Below are 15,000 nucleotides of genomic sequence, written 5' to 3'. Positions count from 1 at the left end.
GGAGTCCTCATACATTAGGGAACTTTACTGTCCTATTGATTAAACAACCATGAAAAGGCAGGCTCTCGCTCCCTCAGTTATACCCATCAACAACAACCAGATCAACAACTTATGCTAGCCAGAGCAAGATGAACTCATATCTAACAAAGGAACATTAGGTAAACCCTCTCAAACTTTTCCAGCTAGTTGGCTGTCAAAATTGGACTGATAAACGATGGAGCTTACCCACCAATGCATGCTTTTCCCAACCCACGCTTTGACAACTGAAGGGGAACTTGCCTGCCCTCACATTTGATCGATGCCAAATACATTTGATTGACAACTAAGGGTGCGTTCATAATTGCCTCCAGTGTGTCAGAATGCGATCTGGGTCGTTTGTAAATTCAGAGCGTTTTGCTGTCTCAGTGTTCTGTTATGGAAGGTTGAGTCAACTACAACAATGTCTCAGTGTTCTGTTATGGAAGGTTGAGTCAACTACAACAATGTCTCAGTGTTCTGTTATGGAAGGTTGAGTCAACTACAACAATGAACCGTGTCCATCTATTCTGACAACAATGTCTCAGTGTTCTGTTATGGAAGGTTGAGTCAACTACAACAATGTCTCAGTGTTCTGTTATGGAAGGTTGAGTCAACTACAACAATGTCTCAGTGTTCTGTTATGGAAGGTTGAGTCAACTACAACAATGAACTGTGTCCATCTATTCTGACAACAATGTCTCAGTGTTCTGTTATGGAAGGTTGAGTCAACTACAACAATGTCTCAGTGTTCTCTTATGGAAGGTTGAGTCAACTACAACAATGTCTCAGTGTTCTGTTATGGAAGGTTGAGTCAACTACAACAATGTCTCAGTGTTCTGTTATGGAAGGTTGAGTCAACTACAACAATGTCTCAGTGTTCTGTTATGGAAGGTTGTGTCAACTACAACAATGTCTCTGTTCTGTTATGGAAGGTTGAGTCAACTACAACAATGTCTCAGTGTTCTGTTATGGAAGGTTGTGTCAACTACAACAATGTCTCAGTGTTCTGTTATGGAAGGTTGAGTCAACTACAACAATGTCTCAGTGTTCTGTTATGGAAGGTTGTGTCAACTACAACAATGTCTCAGTGTTCTGTTATGGAAGGTTGAGTCAACTACAACAATGTCTCAGTGTTCTGTTATGGAACGTTGAGTCATCTACAACAATGTCTCAGTGTTCTGTTTTGGAAGGTTGTGTCAACTACAACAATGTCTCAGTGTTCTGTTATGGAAGGTTGAGTCAACTACAACAATGTCTCAGTGTTCTGTTACGGAAGGTTGTGTCAACTACAACAATGTCTCAGGGTTCTGTTATGGAAGGTTGAGTCAACTACAACAATGTCTCAGTGTTCTGTTATGGAAGGTTGAGTCAACTACAACAATGTCTCCAGTGTTCTGTTATGGAAGTTTGAGTCAACTACAACAATGTCTTACTCTACATCATGGACTTTTGGCTCAAATAGAACATATTTTTAAAACCCCTTTACGAAGTTGGTTTTGTAGCATGAACTGGGAATGTGATATTTATGACTGATATTATGATTGTCTGTTTGTTTCATGTCTGCCAAGTAGTTAAAACACTTTCCCTTCCACTCTACATTATTACTGTAATGATGCTCTTATTACATATGTGTTAACTGTTGTTACTTCTGTTGTCAATTCACTTGTTTCATATGTTGTTAATGTTGTTAGCAATTTGAATAAATGTATTTGATGTACAAATGTATTGTTTTTCAGACATTTAGAATTTCCCTGAAATTTCCCTGTAAATGTACAGCATTATACTGGCAACAGAGTTGGCAGCTTTTACAGTAAGGAAATATTACTGTAAAATACATGATAAACTGGGTGGTTGGAGCCCTGAATGCTGATTGACTGAAAGCCGTGATATATCAGACATTATAAACTGGGTGGTTGGAGCCCTGAATGCTGATTGACTGAAAGCCGTGATATATCAGACATTATAAACTGGGTGGTTGGAGCCCTGAATGCTGATTGACTGAAAGCCGTGGTGTACCACGGTTTGACAAAACATATTTTTACTTTTCTAATTACGTTGGTAACCAGTTTATAATAGCAATAAGGCACCTCGGGGTTGTGGTATATGGCCAATATACCACGGTTAACGGTTATCAAGGCACTCCACGTTGCCGGCCCAAGAACAGCCCTAAGCCATATTCCACATCCCTCGTGCCTTATTGCTTAATTATAGCATCAATGCTGTTAAGCAAATGTACAGTGTTATGCCGGCAACTCTGGTGCCAGTATAATGCTGTACATTTACAGAGAAAATACAGGGTAGATCCTGGCTAAACCCTTTTAAAACCTGGTTAGAACCTCTTTATAACCTGGTTAGAACCTCTTTATAACCTTTTTTAACCTGGTTAGAACTTCTTTAGAACCTGGTTTGAACTTCTTTATAACCTGGTTAGAACCTCTTTATAACCTGGTTAGAACCTCTTTATAACCTTTTTTAACCTGGTTAGAACTTCTTTAGAACCTGGTTTGAACCTCTTTATAACCTGGTTAGAACCTCTTTATAACCTGGTTAGAACCTCTTTATAACCTTTTTTAACCTGGTTAGAACTTCTTTATAACCTGGTTAGAACTTCTTTATAACCTGGTTAGAACCTCTTTATAACCTTGTTTGAACCTCTTTAGAACCTGGTTAGAACCTTGCTAGAACCTGGTTAGAACCTCTTTTAAGCTGGTTAGATCATCTTTATAACCTGGTTAGAACCTCTTTATAAGCTGGCTAGAACCTCGCTAGAACCTGGTTAGAACCTTGCTAGAACCTGGTTAGAACCTCTTTATAACCTGGTTAGAACATCTTTATAACCTGGTTAGAACCTCTTTATTAACCTGGTTAGAACATCTTTATTAACCTGGTTAGAACCTCTTTATAACCTGGTTAGAACCTCTTTATAACCTGGTTTGAACCTCTTTAGAACCTTTTAGAAGCCGGCTAGAACCTCTTTAGAACCTGGCTAGAACCTGGCTAGAACATCTTTAGAACCTGGCTAGAACCTCTTTAGAACCTGGTTAGAACCTGGCTAGAACCTCTTTAGAACTTGGCTAGAACCTGGCTAGAACCTCTTTAGAACCTGGCTAGAACCTGGCTAGAACCTCTTTAGAACCTGGCTAGAACCTCTTTAGAACCTGGTTAGAACCTGGCTAGAACCTCTTTAGAACTTGGCTAGAACCTATTTAGAAGCTGGCTAGAACCTCTTTAGAACCTTTTTATAACCTGGTTAGAACCTCTATAGAACCGTGATGATGTGTGTTCTCTCCAGGAGGTGACGGGAAAAAGTTTCGGTGAGAAGGACTTCCGGAGCGGCCTGGAGAACGGGATCCTGCTCTGCGAGTGAGTCTGTGACCTCACTTCCGCCTTTGAAATCCCCACAATCCTCTGCTGTTCCACTGTCTCTCATTAAACACACACACACACACACACACATACATACTGAGTGTAGTGTAGTGAAGTATTTGTCTGTGTGTCTCTTCCAGGTTACTGTGTTCCATCAGACCAGGTTTGGTCCAGAAAATCAACAGACTACCCTCGCCCATCGCTGGACTGGTCAGTACCACTAAATCAAATGGTTTAGAAACACCTTTCTACATCAGCCGATGTCACAAAGTGCTGTACAGAAACCCAGCCTAAAACTCCAAACAGCAAGCAATGCAGATGTAGAAGAATGGTGGCTAGGAAAAACTCCCTAGAAAGGCCAGAACCTAAGAACAAACCTAGAGAGGAGCCAGGCTCTGAAGAGTGGCCAGTCTTCTGGTACTATGCTAATATTACCTAACCAATAACTAGGCTGTACTGGGTAGAGAGGAACCAGGCTCTGAAGAGTGGCCAGTCTTCTGGTACTATACTAATGTTACCTAACCAATAACTAGGCTGTACTGGGTAGAGAGGAACCAGGCTCTGAAGAGTAGCCAGTCTTCTGGGACTATACTAATATTACCTAACCAATAACTAGGCTGTACTGGGTAGAGAGGAACCAGGCTCTGAAGAGTAGCCAGTCTTCTGGGACTATACTAATATTACCTAACCAATAACTAGGCTGTACTGGGTAGAGAGGAACCAGGCTACTGCACCAATACTACACTAATACTGCACTAATGCTGCACTACTACTGCACTGATACTGCACTAATACTGCACTAATGCTGCACTACTACTGCACTGATACTGCACTAATACTGCACTAATGCTGCACTACTACTGCACTAATACTGCACTAATACTACACAAATACTACACTGATACTGCACTGATACTGCACTAATACTGCACTAATGCTGCACTACTACTGCACTAATACTGCACTAATACTACACTAATACTACACTAATACCTCGCTAATACTACACTAGTACTACACTGATACCACACGAATACAACACTACTACTACACTAATACCACATGTACACTAATGCTACACTAATACTACACCAATACTGCACTAATACTATGCTAATGCTGCACTAATACTGCACTAATACTACACTAATATTGCACGAATACTAAACTAATAGTGTTGCCTATGCCCATTGCTGGACTGGTCAGTATTATACTACTATATTACTACAATACTACTGCTATACTGCTACACTACTACTGCAATACTACTAATAAACTAAACCTCTACTCTCTTTCCCTCTCTCCCTCCCCCCTCCCTCCCCATTCCTCTCCCCCCTCCCTCCCCATTCCTCTCCCCCTCCCCTCCCTCCCCATTCCTCTCCCCCTCCCCATTCCTCTCCCTCCTCCCCCCTCCCTCCCCATCCCCCCCCATTCCTCTCCCTCCTCCCTTCCCCTCCCTCCCCATTCCTCTCCCCCTCCCTCCCCATTCCTCTCCCTCCTCCCCCTCCCTCCCCATTCCCCCCATTCCTCTCCCTCCTCCCCCTCCCTCCCCATTCCTCTCCCTCCTCCCCATCCCCTCCCCAATCCCCCCCCATTCCTCTCCCTCCCCCCCCATTCCTCCCCCTCCCCCCCATTCCTCCCCTCCTCCCCATTCCTCTCCCTCCTCCCCCCTCCCTCCCCATTCCTCTCCCTCCTCCCCCCCTCCCCAGGACAACCTGTCAGTGTTCCTCAGAGGCTGTGAGGAGTTGGGTCTGAAAGGTTCCCAGCTGTTTAATCCAGGAGACCTTCAGGACACCTCCATACAAGCCAACCTCAGGTTAGAGAGAGAGAGAAACGTGTGTGCGTGCGTATATATAAATATACACAGTATATAACTAGGCCCCTATCAAGGCCTGAACTGTCCTCCAGAAATCCCTCAGAAACCCTCCTCTCCCTATCAAGGCCTGAACTGTCCTCCAGAAATCCCCCAGAAACCCTCCTCTCCCTATCAAGGCCTGAACTGTCCCTTAGAAACCCTTCCTCTCCCTATCAAGGCCTGAACTGTCCCTCAGAAACACTCCTCTCCCTATCAAGGCCTGAACTGTCCCTCAGAAACCCTTCCTCTCCCTATCAAGGCCTGAACTGTCCCTCAGAAACCCCTCCTCTCCCTATCAAGGCCTGAACTGTCCCTCAGAAACCCCTCCTCTCCCTATCAAGGCCTGAACTGTCCTCCAGAAACCCCTCCTTCCTATCAAGGCCTGAACTGTCCTCCAGAAACCCCTCCTCCCTATCAAGGCCTGAACTGTCCCTCAGACACCCTTCCTCTCCCTATCAAGGCCTGAACTATCCTCCAGAAACCCCTCCTCTCCCTATCAAGGCCTGAACTGTCCCTCAGAAACCCTTCCTCTCCCTATCAAGGCCTGAACTGTCCTCCAGAAACACTTCCTCTCCCTATCAAGGCCTGAACTATCCTCCAGAAACCCCTCCTCTTCCTATCAAGGCCTGAACTGTCCTCCAGAAACCCCTCCTCTCCCTATCAAGGCCTGAACTGTCCCCAAGAAACCCTTCCTCTCCCTATCAAGGCCTGAACTGTCCTCCAGAAACCCTTCCTCTCCCTATCAAGGCCTGAACTGTCCTCCAGAAACCCCTCCTCTCCCTATCAAGGCCTGAACTGTCCTCCAGAAACCCTTCCTCTCCCTATCAAGGCCTGAACTGTCCTCCAGAAACCCCTCCTCTCCCTATCAAGGCCTGAACTATCCTCCAGAAACCCTTCCTCTCCCTATCAAGGCCTGAACTGTCCTCCAGAAACCCTTCCTCCCTATCAAGGCCTGAACTATCCTCCAGAAACCCTTCCTCTCCCTATCAAGGCCTGAACTGTCCCTCAGAAACCCCTCCTCTCCCTATCAAGGCCTGAACTGTCCTCCAGAAACCCTTCCTCTCCCTATCAAGGCCTGAACTGTCCTCCAGAAACCCCTCCTCTCCCTATCAAGGCCTGAACTGTCGTCCAGAAACCCTTCCTCTCCCTATCAAGGCCTGAACTGTCTTCCAGAAACCCTTCCTCTCCCTATCAAGGCCTGAACTGTCCTCCAGAAACCCTTCCTCTCCCTATCAAGGCCTGAACTGTCCTCCAGAAACCCTTCCTCTCCCTATCAAGGCCTGAACTGTCCCTCAGAAACCCCTCCTCTCCCTATCAAGGCCTGAACTGTCCTCCAGAAACCCTTCCTCTCCCTATAGAGGCCTGAACTGTCCCTCAGAAACACTTCCTCTCCCTATCAAGGCCTGAACTGTCCCTCAGAAACCCTTCCTCCCTATCAAGGCCTGAACTGTCCCTCCCTCCTTCCCCTCCCTCCTACACTCCCTCGTTGGCCCTCAGTAGGAGAGGCACGGTGTCCTTTGGTCCTCAGTAGGTGAGGCACGGTGTCCGTTGGCCCTCAGTAGATGAGGCACGGTGTCCGTTGGCCCTCAGTAGATGAGGAACGGTGTCCGTTGGCCCTCAGTAGGTGAGGCACAGTGTCCGTTGGCCCTCAGTAGATGAGGCAGGGTGTCCGTTGGCCCTCAGTGGGTGAGGCACGGTGTCCGGTGGCCCTCAGTAGATGAGGCACGGTGTCCGTTGGCCCTCAGTAGGTGAGGCACCGTGTCCGTTGGCCCTCAGTAGGTGAGGCACGGTGTCCGGTGGCCCTCAGTAGATGAGGCACGGTGTCCGTTGGCCCTCAGTGGGTGAGGCATGGTGTCCGTTGGCCCTCAGTAGATGAGGAACGGTGTCCGTTGGCCCTCAGTAGGTGAGGCACAGTGTCCGTTGGCCCTCAGTAGATGAGGCAGGGTGTCCGTTGGCCCTCAGTGGGTGAGGCACGGTGTCCGGTGGCCCTCAGTAGATGAGGCACGGTGTCCGTTGGCCCTCAGTAGGTGAGGCACCGTGTCCGTTGGCCCTCAGTAGGTGAGGCACGGTGTCCGGTGGCCCTCAGTAGATGAGGCACGGTGTCCGTTGGCCCTCAGTGGGTGAGGCATGGTGTCCGTTGGCCCTCAGTAGGTGAGGAACGGTGTCCGTTGGCTCTCAGTAGGTGAGGCACGGTGTCCGTTGGCCCTCAGTAGGTGAGGCACGGTGTCCGTTGGCCCTCAGTAGATGAGGCACGGTGTCCGTTGGCCCTCAGTAGGTGAGGCACGGTGTCCGTTGGCCCTCAGTAGATGAGGCAGGGTGTCCGTTGGCCCTCAGTGGGTGAGGCACGGTGTCCGTTTGCCCTCAGTAGGTGAGGCACGGTGTCCGTTGGCCCTCAGTAGGTGAGGCACGGTGTCCGTTGGCCCTCAGTAGATGAGGCACGGTGTCCGTTGGCCCTCAGTAGGTGAGGCAAGGTGTCCGTTGGCCCTCAGTAGGTGAGGCACGGTGTCCGGTGGCCCTCAGTAGGTGAGGCACGGTGTCCGTTGGCCCTCAGTAGGTGAGGCACGGTGTCCGTTGGCCCTCAGTAGGTGAGGCACGGTGTCCTTTGGCCCTCAGTAGGTGAGGCACGGTGTCCGTTGGCCCTCAGTAGGTGAGGAACGGTGTCCGTTGGCCCTCAGTAGGTGAGGCACGGTGTCCGTTGCCCCTCAGTAGGTGAGGCATGGTGTCCGTTGGCCCTCAGTAGGTGAGGCAGGGTGTCCGATGGCCCTCAGTAGGTGAGGAACGGTGTCCGTTGGCCTTCAGTAGGTGAGGAACGGTGTCCGGTGGCCCTCAGTAGGTGAGGCACGGTGTCCGGTGGCCCTCAGTAGGTGAGGCACGGTGTCCGGTGGCCCTCAGTGGGTGAGGCACGGTGTCCTGTCCGTTGGCCCTCAGTAGGTGAGGCACGGTGTCCGGTGGCCCTCAGTAGGTGAGGCACGGTGTCCGGTGGCCCTCAGTAGGTGAGGCACGGTGTCCTGTCCGTTGGCCCTCAGTAGGTGAGGCACGGTGTCCGTTGGCCCTCAGTAGGTGAGGCACGGTGTCCGGTGGCCCTCAGTAGGTGAGGCACGGTGTCCGGTGGCCCTCAGTAGGTGAGGCACGGTGTCCGTTGGCCCTCAGTAGGTGAGGCACGGTGTCCGTTGGCCCTCAGTAGATGAGGCACGGTGTCCGGTGGCCCTCAGTAGGTGAGGCACGGTGTCCGGTGGCCCTCAGTAGGTGAGGCACGGTGTCCGGTGGCCCTCAGTAGGTGAGGCACGGTGTCCGTTGGCCCTCAGTAGGTGAGGCACGGTGTCCGTTGGCCCTCAGTGGGTGAGGCACGGTGTCCGTTGGCCCTCAGTGGGTGAGGCACGGTGTCCGTTGGCCCTCAGTGGGTGAGGCACGGTGTCCGTTGGCCCTCAGTGGGTGAGGCACGGTGTCCGTTGGCCCTCAGTAGATGAGGCAGGGTGTCCGTTGGCCCTCAGTGGGTTAGGCACGGTGTCCGTTTGCCCTCAGTAGGTGAGGCACGGTGTCCGTTGGCCCTCAGTAGGTGAGGCACGGTGTCCGTTGGCCCTCAGTAGATGAGGCACGGTGTCCGTTGGCCCTCAGTAGGTGAGGCAAGGTGTCCGTTGGCCCTCAGTAGGTGAAGCACGGTGTCCGGTGGCCCTCAGTAGGTGAGGCACGGTGTCCTGTCCGTTGGCCCTCAGTAGGTGAGGCACGGTGTCCGTTGGCCCTCAGTAGGTGAGGCACGGTGTCCGGTGGCCCTCAGTAGGTGAGGCACGGTGTCCGGTGGCCTCAGTAGGTGAGGCACGGTGTCCGTTGGCCCTCAGTAGGTGAGGCACGGTGTCCGTTGGCCCTCAGTAGATGAGGCACGGTGTCCGTGGCCCTCAGTAGGTGAGGCACGGTGTCCGTTGGCCCTCAGTAGGTGAGGCACGGTGTCCGTTGGCCCTCAGTAGGTGAGGCACGGTGTCCGTTGGCCCTCAGTGGGTGAGGCACGGTGTCCGTTGGCCTCAGTGGGTGAGGCACGGTGTCCGTTGGCCCTCAGTGGGTGAGGCACGGTGTCCGTTGGCCCTCAGTAGGTGAGGCACGGTGTCCGTTGGCCCTCAGTAGATGAGGCACGGTGTCCGTTGGCCCTCAGTAGGTGAGGCACGGTGTCCGTTGGCCCTCAGTAGGTGAGGCACGGTGTCCGTTGGCCCTCAGTAGATGAGGCAGGGTGTCCGTTGGCCCTCAGTGGGTTAGGCACGGTGTCCGTTTGCCCTCAGTAGGTGAGGCACGGTGTCCGTTGGCCCTCAGTAGGTGAGGCACGGTGTCCGTTGGCCCTCAGTAGATGAGGCACGGTGTCCGTTGGCCCTCAGTAGGTGAGGCAAGGTGTCCGTTGGCCCTCAGTAGGTGAAGCACGGTGTCCGGTGGCTCCTCAGTAGGTGAGGCACGGTGTCCGTTGGCCCTCAGTAGGTGAGGCACGGTATCCGTTGGCCTCAGTAGGTGAGGCACGGTGTCCTTGGCCCTCAGTAGGTGAGGCACGGTGTCCGTTGGCCCTCAGTAGGTGAGGAACGGTGTCCGTTGGCCCTCAGTGGGTGAGGCACGGTGTCCGTTGGCCCTCAGTGGGTGAGGCACGGTGTCCGTTGGCCCTCAGTAGGTGAGGCACGGTATCCGTTGGCCCTCAGTAGGTGAGGCACGGTGTCCTTTGGCCCTCAGTAGGTGAGGCACGGTGTCCGTTGGCCCTCAGTAGGTGAGGAACGGTGTCCGTTGGCCCTCAGTGGGTGAGGCACGGTGTCCGTTGGCCCTCAGTGGGTGAGGCACGGTGTCCGGTGGCCCTCAGTAGGTGAGGCACGGTGTCCGGTGGCCCTCAGTAGGTGAGGCACGGTGTCCGTTGGCCCTCAGTAGGTGAGGCACGGTGTCCGTTGGCCCTCAGTAGATGAGGCACGGTGTCCGGTGGCCCTCAGTAGGTGAGGCACGGTGTCCGGTGGCCCTCAGTAGGTGAGGCACGGTGTCCGGTGGCCCTCAGTAGGTGAGGCACGGTGTCCGTTGGCCCTCAGTAGGTGAGGCACGGTGTCCGTTGGCCCTCAGTGGGTGAGGCACGGTGTCCGTTGGCCCTCAGTGGGTGAGGCACGGTGTCCGTTGGCCCTCAGTGGGTGAGGCACGGTGTCCGTTGGCCCTCAGTGGGTGAGGCACGGTGTCCGTTGGCCCTCAGTAGATGAGGCAGGGTGTCCGTTGGCCCTCAGTGGGTTAGGCACGGTGTCCGTTTGCCCTCAGTAGGTGAGGCACGGTGTCCGTTGGCCCTCAGTAGGTGAGGCACGGTGTCCGTTGGCCCTCAGTAGATGAGGCACGGTGTCCGTTGGCCCTCAGTAGGTGAGGCAAGGTGTCCGTTGGCCCTCAGTAGGTGAAGCACGGTGTCCGGTGGCCCTCAGTAGGTGAGGCACGGTGTCCTGTCCGTTGGCCCTCAGTAGGTGAGGCACGGTGTCCGTTGGCCCTCAGTAGGTGAGGCACGGTGTCCGGTGGCCCTCAGTAGGTGAGGCACGGTGTCCGGTGGCCCTCAGTAGGTGAGGCACGGTGTCCGTTGGCCCTCAGTAGGTGAGGCACGGTGTCCGTTGGCCCTCAGTAGATGAGGCACGGTGTCCGGTGGCCCTCAGTAGGTGAGGCACGGTGTCCGTTGGCCCTCAGTAGGTGAGGCACGGTGTCCGTTGGCCCTCAGTAGGTGAGGCACGGTGTCCGTTGGCCCTCAGTGGGTGAGGCACGGTGTCCGTTGGCCCTCAGTGGGTGAGGCACGGTGTCCGTTGGCCCTCAGTGGGTGAGGCACGGTGTCCGTTGGCCCTCAGTAGGTGAGGCACGGTGTCCGTTGGCCCTCAGTAGATGAGGCACGGTGTCCGTTGGCCCTCAGTAGGTGAGGCACGGTGTCCGTTGGCCCTCAGTAGGTGAGGCACGGTGTCCGTTGGCCCTCAGTAGATGAGGCAGGGTGTCCGTTGGCCCTCAGTGGGTTAGGCACGGTGTCCGTTTGCCCTCAGTAGGTGAGGCACGGTGTCCGTTGGCCCTCAGTAGGTGAGGCACGGTGTCCGTTGGCCCTCAGTAGATGAGGCACGGTGTCCGTTGGCCCTCAGTAGGTGAGGCAAGGTGTCCGTTGGCCCTCAGTAGGTGAAGCACGGTGTCCGGTGGCCCTCAGTAGGTGAGGCACGGTGTCCGTTGGCCCTCAGTAGGTGAGGCACGGTATCCGTTGGCCCTCAGTAGGTGAGGCACGGTGTCCTTTGGCCCTCAGTAGGTGAGGCACGGTGTCCGTTGGCCCTCAGTAGGTGAGGAACGGTGTCCGTTGGCCCTCAGTGGGTGAGGCACGGTGTCCGTTGGCCCTCAGTGGGTGAGGCACGGTGTCCGTTGGCCCTCAGTAGGTGAGGCACGGTGTCCGTTGGCCCTCAGTGGGTGAGGCACGGTGTCCGTTGGCCCTCAGTAGGTGAGGCAGGGTGTCTGTTGGCCCTCAGTAGAGGGCGCCAGCCTGCAAACTCCCCATACATTTGTTATACCAAGTTGACAGACTGAAAGTGACCTCTCCTCTCCTTTTCTCTTCAGGGACTCAGAATGCAGTAGAAAACTGAAGAATGTAAGTATTCAATTTAAGGGCTTTATTGGTATGGGAAACATATGTGAACATCGCCAAAGCAAGTGAAATATATAATAAACAAACGTGAAATGAACAGTAAACATTACAGTGTTGCACATCGCCTGTCTTCTCTTGAGAGCCAGGTCTGCCTCTCTCTCTCTCTGACAACACCCCCTCACCCACCTAGCTGGGGAAGGCATCCAGTCTGCCTCTCTCTCTCTCTGACAACACCCCCTCACCCACCTAGCTGGGGAAGGCATCCAGTCTGCCTCTCTCTCTCTCTCTGACAACACCCCCTCACCCACCTAGCTGGGGAAGGCATCCAGTCTGCCTCTCTCTCTCTCTAACAACACCCCCCCACCCACCTAGCTGGGGAAGGCATCCAGTCTGCCTCTCTCTCTCTAACAACACCCCCCCACCCACCTAGCTGGGGAAGGCATCCAGTGTCTGCCTCTCTCTCTCTAACAACACCCCCCTCCCATCTAGCTGGGGAAGGCATCCAGTCTGCCTCTCTCTCTCTCTGACAACACCCCCTCACCCACCTAGCTGGGGAAGGCATCCAGTCTGCCTCTCTCTCTCTCTGACAACACCCCCTCACCCACCTAGCTGGGGAAGGCATCCAGTGTCTGCCTCTCTCTCTCTAACAACACCCCCTCACCCACCTAGCTGGGGAAGGCATCCAGTGTCTGCCTCTCTCTCTCTCTGACAACACCCCCCCACCCACCTAGCTGGGGAAGGCATCCAGTCTGCCTCTCTCTCTCTCTGACAACACCCCCACCCACCTAGCTGGGGAAGGCATCCAGTCTGCCTCTCTCTCTCTCTGACAACACCCCTCACCCACCTAGCTGGGGAAGGCATCCAGTGTCTGCCTCTCTCTCTCTGACAACACCCCCCCACCTAGCTGGGGAAGGCATCCAGTCTGCCTCTCTCTCTCTGACAACACCCCCCACCTAGCTGGGGAAGGCATCCAGTCTGCCTCTCTCTCTCTCTGACAACACCCCCCATCTAGCTGGGGAAGGCATCCAGTCTGCCTCTCTCTCTCTCTGACAACACCCCCCATCTAGCTGGGGAAGGCATCCAGTCTGCCTCTCTCTCTCTGACAACACCCCCCACCCACCTAGCTGGGGAAGGCATCCAGTCTGCCTCTCTCTCTCTCTGACAACACCCCCCATCTAGCTGGGGAAGGCATCCAGTCTGCCTCTCTCTCTCTCTGACAACACCCCCCACCCACCTAGCTGGGGAAGGCATCCAGTCTGCCTCTCTCTCTCTCTGACAACACCCCCCACCCACCTAGCTGGGGAAGGCATCCAGTCTGCCTCTCTCTCTCTCTGACAACACCCCCTCACCCACCTAGCTGGGGAAGGCATCCAGTCTGCCTCTCTCTCTCTCTGACAACACCCCCCCACCCACCTAGCTGGGGAAGGCATCCAGTCTGCCTCTCTCTCTCTGACAACACCCCCCCACCCACCTAGCTGGGGAAGGCATCCAGTCTGCCTCTCTCTCTCTCTGACAACACCCCCCCACCCACCTAGCTGGGGAAGGCATCCAGTCTGCCTCTCTCTCTCTCTGACAACACCCCCACCCACCTAGCTGGGAAGGCATCCAGTCTGCCTCTCTCTCTCTGACAACACCCCCTCACCCACCTAGCTGGGGAAGGCATCCAGTCTGCCTCTCTCTCTCTGACAACACCCCCTCACCCACCTAGCTGGGGAAGGCATCCAGTCTGCCTCTCTCTCTCTCTGACAACACCCCCCACCCACCTAGCTGGGGAAGGCATCCAGTCTGCCTCTCTCTCTCTCTGACAACACCCCCTCACCCACCTAGCTGGGGAAGGCATCCAGTCTGCCTCTCTCTCTCTCTGACAACACCCCCTCACCCACCTAGCTGGGGAAGGCATCCAGTCTGCCTCTCTCTCTCTCTGACAACACCCCCTCACCCACCTAGCTGGGGAAGGCATCCAGTCTGCCTCTCTCTCTCTCTGACAACACCCCCTCACCCACCTAGCTGGGGAAGGCATCCAGTCTGCCTCTCTCTCTCTCTGACAACACCCCCCCACCCACCTAGCTGGGGAAGGCATCCAGTCTGCCTCTCTCTCTCTAACAACACCCCCCCTCCCCCACCTAGCTGGGGAAGGCATCCAGTCTGCCTCTCTCTCTCTCTGACAACACCCCCCCACCCACCTAGCTGGGGAAGGCATCCAGTCTGCCTCTCTCTCTCTCTGACAACACCCCCCACCCACCTAGCTGGGGAAGGCATCCAGTCTGCCTCTCTCTCTCTCTGACAACACCCCCTCACCCACCTAGCTGGGGAAGGCATCCAGTCTGCCTCTCTCTCTCTCTAACAACACCCCCCCACCCACCTAGCTGGGGAAGGCATCCAGTGTCTGCCTCTCTCTCTCTAACAACACCCCCCTCCCATCTAGCTGGGGAAGGCATCCAGTCTGCCTCTCTCTCTCTCTGACAACACCCCCTCACCCACCTAGCTGGGGAAGGCATCCAGTCTGCCTCTCTCTCTCTCTGACAACACCCCCTCACCCACCTAGCTGGGGAAGGCATCCAGTGTCTGCCTCTCTCTCTCTAACAACACCCCCTCACCCACCTAGCTGGGGAAGGCATCCAGTGTCTGCCTCTCTCTCTCTCTGACAACACCCCCACCCACCTAGCTGGGGAAGGCATCCAGTCTGCCTCTCTCTCTCTCTGACAACACCCCCCCACCCACCTAGCTGGGGAAGGCATCCAGTCTGCCTCTCTCTCTCTCTGACAACACCCCCTCACCCACCTAGCTGGGGAAGGCATCCAGTGTCTGCCTCTCTCTCTCTGACAACACCCCCCCCCACCTAGCTGGGGAAGGCATCCAGTCTGCCTCTCTCTCTCTGACAACACCCCCCCACCTAGCTGGGGAAGGCATCCAGTCTGCCTCTCTCTCTCTCTGACAACACCCCCCATCTAGCTGGGGAAGGCATCCAGTCTGCCTCTCTCTCTCTGACAACACCCCCCATCTAGCTGGGAAGGCATCCAGTCTGCCTCTCTCTCTCTGACAACACCCCCCACCCACCTAGCTGGGGAAGGCATCCAGTCTGCCTCTCTCTCTCTCTGACAACACCCCCCCATCTAGCTGGGGAAGGCATCCAGTCTGCCTCTCTCTCTCTCTGACAACACCCCCCACCCAC

General features: G+C 54.6%; 1 protein-coding gene across 1 annotated transcript in view; it reads left to right on the top strand.

The window, feature by feature from the left end:
• Positions 1–15,000, top strand: part of LOC135569110 (LIM and calponin homology domains-containing protein 1-like) — a gene marked incomplete at its 3' end in the record, with an annotated part of 37,142 nt that overhangs the window by 8,332 nt on the left and 13,810 nt on the right. The window contains exons 2-5 of the mRNA XM_065015957.1: positions 3,311–3,381; positions 3,525–3,594; positions 5,094–5,200; positions 11,801–11,831. Coding sequence (XP_064872029.1) covers positions 3,311–3,381; positions 3,525–3,594; positions 5,094–5,200; positions 11,801–11,831 — 279 coding nt within the window. The remainder of the gene's footprint in view (positions 1–3,310; positions 3,382–3,524; positions 3,595–5,093; positions 5,201–11,800; positions 11,832–15,000) is intronic.

The sequence above is a fragment of the Oncorhynchus nerka genome, unplaced genomic scaffold (genome assembly GCF_034236695.1).
Source record: "Oncorhynchus nerka isolate Pitt River unplaced genomic scaffold, Oner_Uvic_2.0 unplaced_scaffold_1198, whole genome shotgun sequence".
Taxonomy (NCBI): domain Eukaryota; kingdom Metazoa; phylum Chordata; class Actinopteri; order Salmoniformes; family Salmonidae; genus Oncorhynchus; species Oncorhynchus nerka.
Note: the sequence above shows the minus strand (reverse complement) of the source record. Positions and strands in the feature narration are given on the sequence as shown.